We start from the raw sequence: 6000 nt of genomic DNA, 5'->3' as shown, positions 1-6000 counted from the left end.
ATGTTTCAGGCATCTTACCAATACCCATCATCAAACCATGCTGCTGACAGACTCCTGCTTGCCATTGCTACCAGAAAAAAAAATTAATAGTTATTAATCAGTCTATACCAGATTTTAAACAGTCTAAGAGTAGAAAACTCACTTGTCCAAATGGTAGTTGAGCATTCTAGTCTTTTGCCCATCTCTACTCCAACCTATGTTAAAACCTGATGGTCCTATTGCCACCGCAGCTAAAGATAAAGTTGACCAGCTAGCATCCTATTTTTCTTGTAACTCTTGTATTGATGATCTTGGCAAACCACCTCCTACCATTCCTAGTACAGTCCATTCATTTCCTCCTGTGGTCTTCTGTCAAAATGATTTCAGAATGTTGTTTTTGTTCTCAAAAACTGTGCTCCTGAGCTTACTCCTGTTCTGTGCCATCTTTTTACACTTTCTTATTCCATTGACATTTTTCCTTCTGCTTGGAAATTTGCTCATGTCCAACTAACTTTTCTTCTTCCTCATTTATTCCTTCAACTTCTGTGTTCTGGAACAACCTCCTTTCACACGTACTTTCTGAAAATTACGATCTACAGAAATTCAAATTTAACATCATCTTCTTTCATCTTCTCAACCTTCAAGTCAATCACGGTAGTAAGCACTACAGGTTCTAATACCTTTTGTGTTTAGGATTGTGATCGAAAAAAAAAAAAATAATAAAAAAAATAATGGCATGCACTTGGGTTGTAAAGATAAATTAATACCAGTATATATTATATATATTTATACACAAATATATGTTGTTTCTTACCTTTTAAAACGACAGAATTTGTTACTCTCTTTTGTGATATCTTTGTCAGGATTGGTGTTTACTTTTTTATTTCTCAAAGAGTGAAGGTTGGGGATTGAGACATTCCTTACAGTGAAACCAATTTGAATTACAATACTAAACAACAAAAAATGGCTATTACATAATAAAATTTTCCCAAATAATAGCAATGTCATGTCTTCACCTATGCCTTTAAGTTTTGTGGCTTTCCACAAAAGGGAATGCTGCATTCCCTTACCACTTTCTTTATGGTTTACCGTGCAACATAACAAAGTGTCATAATGTTAACTCTTAAAAGAACGAGTAGAATAACTGAATAAAAAAAAAAAAAGTAAACTGGTTTTAAAGCAGATTTTACCATAATCATCTTTTGCACCACTACATGAAGGTACAAAAGACTGAAAAAAGGGCTGACTTATATGGCAAATATATACATAAGCATACATTATGTTTATAAGCATACTTAATGTATACATTAAGCATACTTAATGTATACATTAAGCAATTATGTTTGTTAATTCTGTTTAACAAAGAAAAGTTGAATAGAAAATTTATTCACAAAAAGTATTTAAAGCTAAAAAATGAGCTTTATTACAATAGTCTAATTATCAAACATCAATAACTGAATAGCTCTGCCATGCTTTTTCATTTACCATTTTCATAATAGTTCTTAAACTTTGCCCAGGGCCACATTCAACAGTTCTTGGAAAAGGTGTATCAGCTGGTCTTTCGTAGATAACATGAAGTGTTTGTTCCCACTTTACAGGAGAACAGATCTGTGCTGCAAGTTTCTTTACTATATCATTGCGATATGGCTTACTATCCACATTGGAATACACAGGAATGAGTAGAGGACTAAATTTTAAAGTTTGAAGTGCTTGCTGAAGAACCTCCTGTGCTGGTTTCATAAGTTTTGTATGGAAAGCACCACTTACTGGAAGGTATTTCAGACGTTTTATTCCAAATTCAGCAGCATTCACTTCAATAAACTTCAATGCCTGTAATATTAAAAACAATTTAAAATTTATCTAAAGTGATGTTTATTTTTATCATTTATTTTGCATTTTCTACTGATCTGGGGGTCCAAAATGACAGCCGAAGTTTTTTACTTCGGCTGTCATTTTTGTCAAATGTATGATATTGTAGCTAGAAACTTTTAGAAAAAGTTTCTAGCTACAATATCACACCTAACCCTCAATTTATATGGTATTCAAATTGCATGATTTTGGTTTAACATGGTCGAAAAAATGCAAAAAAGTTTTGTTTTACGTGGTGGGGTTTCGGTTTAACATGGTATTTTTAAAAATTATTCATTGATTAAAAAATAATAAAAATTGTTAACACTTGTGGCTGTTGACATATTACTACATCTTTTACTACGTATGCAATTGTCTCGTAATACAATGTTCACTTTGTCCTCACAACTGGCAAGCACATCAAAGCAGGCAAATGTGATTAAATGACTGATCTATGCTGCCAGATCTTTTGAGATAAGAAAAGTCTTTTGTAATCGCACATACGTGGTGAATGAGCAGGCAGTTTGTTGCTAGCTGCTGTAGTTATAATATTAATCTCAGACATTATTGCCACTGAATTCTTTATTTTTATTGACAAATTGAATATATATAACAATACATATTTTATATTTTAAAATAAATGCAATCATGTCAGATTATCCTTTAAATTAAAATTAAACATTTTTAAATACATCGTTATTGTGGAAGCAGAAGATATTGAATTTTATTGGAATTTAAAAATGTCTTACTATTTAATGAATTATATTAATTACTAATATAGAAGGCAGCTAAAGAATTTTTCCAAGAGTTGGTTAAAATAATCAGAGGGTTCCTACACACCTGATCAAATGTTTAATGAAATGGGTCTCTTTTGGGAAAAAAATGCTAAGGAGAACTTATTTGTCTACATCAGGTGATTATATGATGTATGATTGTTAATTGTGCTTTAAATCTGAGAGCAAAAAGCTTGAAAAAGAATAATCTATCAGTTCACTAGAATACTAATAAAAAAGGATGGGTTACAGTGAAAATATTTAAAAACTGGTTCTACCAATGTTTTTTCCTGAAGCTGAAATTTATATCAAGTAAAAGAACCCGAGTTCAAAGTTCTTTTACTGATAGATAATGCTCCAGTACATCCGACAGATTTATATCATGAAAATGTGAAAGTAATATTCTTACCATCCAATACTACATTATTAATCCAACAACTTGATTAGAGTCTTATTTTTACTTTTAAGGTGTATTACAAAAAAGATATATTTCAAAAAATTTTGGATGAACAGGATTCTAACAATACACTTAGTGTCAGCAAAGTTTAGAAAAAAAAATTACAAATTTTAGATTGTGTGAAAATAATGGCATTGGCAGTTTGTGAAATAAAATAAACTTTAAATGCCTGCTGGAAAGCTGTCTGGATTGAGGTGGTTTTAAGTGGTAATGGCATTCCACTAGTAGAGAATTCATATTCTCAGATTGCAGATTTGGCACATCTAGAGGGAAGTGAGGAATTTGTTGATTTGGCTGCTTTTGAAATCGAAGAATTAGTGACAGAAAGAGATTTGAACAAAGATAAATTGGTAGACACGGTTATCAATTCCACATCCATTGAGTCTGAAAAAAATTGTGATAACCCAGTTCCAACACACTATCAACATAAGACTGAAAATGGCTAGAGAAATGGAAAATAATTTATTGATAAAAACATGGATTTCAAAGACAATTACAAAACTGCCTTTGTAATTACCAATACCAATAAATTTAAAAGGAATTGACTAAAAATTAAAAAAAAAACAAACAAACTTTAATCATGGGGTTTACTGAAACAATGTCTATGATCTCTGTAAAACGAATTTGAAAAAATTTTGGGACCACTTTCAACTGGGAAGAAGAAAATTGTTTCTATATTAGTACGCGAAGAAGATGCGGAATAATACACCGATGAGCCAAAATATTATGACCACCTACCTAATATGATGTTGGTCCTCCATGTGCAGTCAAAACAGCTCTTACCGGGTGAGGCATGGATGCTACAAGATTTCTAAATGTCTTGTGTATCTGGTACCAACATGTAACCAGCAGATCGGAGTTGCTGTTATAACACAAACCACAGATGCTCAATGGGATTGATGTCTGGGGAATTTGGAGGCCAGGACAATACCTGGAAGTCTTCCTCATGTTCCGCAAACCAGTCTCGAACAATCCGGGTGGTGTGGCATGGTGCATTATCCTGCTGAAAAACAGCACCGCCAGAGGGGAAGACCGTTGCCATGAAAGGGTGTACCTGGCCAGCAATGATGTTTAGGTAGGTGGTAGACATCAGAGCGCCGGGCACACGGATGACTGAACCCACGGTTTCTCAGCAGAACATCGCCCAAAGCATGACACTGCCACCACCGGCTTGTTTTCATCTCATGGTGCATCCAGGCACCATCACTTCCCCAGGTAAACTACACACAAACGTACCAAGTCGTCCACATGGTGCAACAGGAAACGTGATTCATCGGACCAGACAACCTTCTTCTGATCACTCAAGGTCCAGTTTCGATGCTCGTGTGCCCATTGTAGGCGTTGTCGCCGGTGAACCATGGTTAGCATGGGCACTCGGAGTGGCCTGCGGCTATATAGCCCCATTTTCAGCAGGGTTCGATGTACTGTGTGTTGTGACACATTCCTTCCATATCAGCTTGTTATTTTGTTATTTGGTTTTTAGGAGCATTAGCAACTAAGGCCATTGCTCCGGGGATATGCGGTGGTCATTCCCTGACCTTTCCGCATCCTCCATATTTGGTGGTGAAGGGCTCAAACCTCGGTCTAATCAAGAAGCGTGTGCTACGCACTGCTGCTCCTTCCCACCTGGCTACGGAGGTGCGCCATCACCAGCAATCCAACTGGCGAGTTGTGCCATGTACCATCCAGGAGAGCCTTTGCTCACCTCAAGCATCGATGAGTCGTGGTCATCCAAGTCGGCGGTTCATAGGTTCCCCCTCCTCGGGCCACTTTTGGTAGGTACTAACCATGGCTGACCGTGAGCACAACATCAGCCATGCCGTTTCGGATATGCTCTGACCCAGTCATCTGGCCATTACAATTTGGCCTTTTCCAAACTCACTTAAATCCGCTGCTTTTCCCATCTGAAGAACAAGAGTGCCATTGATTAACGGAGCTCAGTATCAGGTGTTTTTTATACCATGTCCCAACCCCACACAGCGTAGTTCACCTGCAGTTGCTTCGATTTGCATAACAACTTGGTCATAATGTTTTGGCTCATCGGTGTGTCATTTTTATAAATTTTGAAGATCTTGCATTTTTATCCTTTTTTTTAAGGGGGGTTCACATAACCTTGTACTGCAACCCTGCTGGGTCTATTGTGCCTTATTCATTATCCTTACTATAACTACATGTTAATTAAGCTTTGGAAATGACTTATGAGTACATATGATATATATACATCAAAATGAATTGTTAATTTTATATTAATAAATATATTACTATACTGTGTTTAATTAGGATTTTTTTTAACCTATTCCCCAATTTTCTATACAAATATTAGTCTTGATTTACAAGATATTTTAATTTTTCATGGTACTTTTGTGGAACCAATCTATCCTTAAATCAATAGTTACATGTACATAATTTTTTTTTTTTTTTTTTTGTTGTTGTTGATGGGAGAAATTAAATTATGTTCAGTGTTTATAATCAACCTGAGTTGCTGAATGCCAAAAGCATTAATAATTGTAACAGTATTCAGTCAAGATGGCATTTTCTCTAGCACTGTCACTTGCAATCCCATGTGTGTATGTTTATGTGCACAACTTACATTGTATATGTCCTTTTTGTTTTTTTACATTTGCTGGCACAACTAACCTGAAACTCTGGGCAATGTGCCTACCATCTGGATACCATTGATCATACTACCCCTGACAAATATGATCAGTGGTATCCAGATGGCAGGATATGTATATGTGCTGTGGTGGCCAGCATTTCATTCTTATTCTTCCCAATGTGTTATTGATTTGTACCATACAGTAACTGTTAAGAGGTAACGTTTTTCTAAAATCCGATCTGCTGCAATTTGTCTGTATTATTTAAAATAATGCAAAGAACAATGGAAAAATGCCAACTTGCCCTCGAGTCTTGAAAAATTTTCTGGATTTTTTTTAGTGAATCGAG

General features: G+C 35.5%; 1 protein-coding gene across 1 annotated transcript in view; it reads right to left on the bottom strand.

Moving 5' to 3' along the window:
* Positions 1–1419: 1419 nt before the first annotated feature.
* beg (malonyl-CoA-acyl carrier protein transacylase beg) overlaps positions 1420–6000 on the bottom strand; it is an 82197-nt gene continuing 77616 nt past the window's right edge. The window contains exon 5 of the mRNA XM_090378339.1: positions 1420–1809. Coding sequence (XP_090234465.1) covers positions 1420–1809 — 390 coding nt within the window. The remainder of the gene's footprint in view (positions 1810–6000) is intronic.

This window comes from Mastigoproctus giganteus, chromosome 7, assembly GCF_048544385.1.
Source record: "Mastigoproctus giganteus isolate SK-2022 chromosome 7, ASM4854438v1, whole genome shotgun sequence".
In the NCBI taxonomy this organism is placed as follows: domain Eukaryota; kingdom Metazoa; phylum Arthropoda; class Arachnida; order Uropygi; family Thelyphonidae; genus Mastigoproctus; species Mastigoproctus giganteus.
This window is presented reverse-complemented; position numbering and strand designations above follow the sequence as displayed.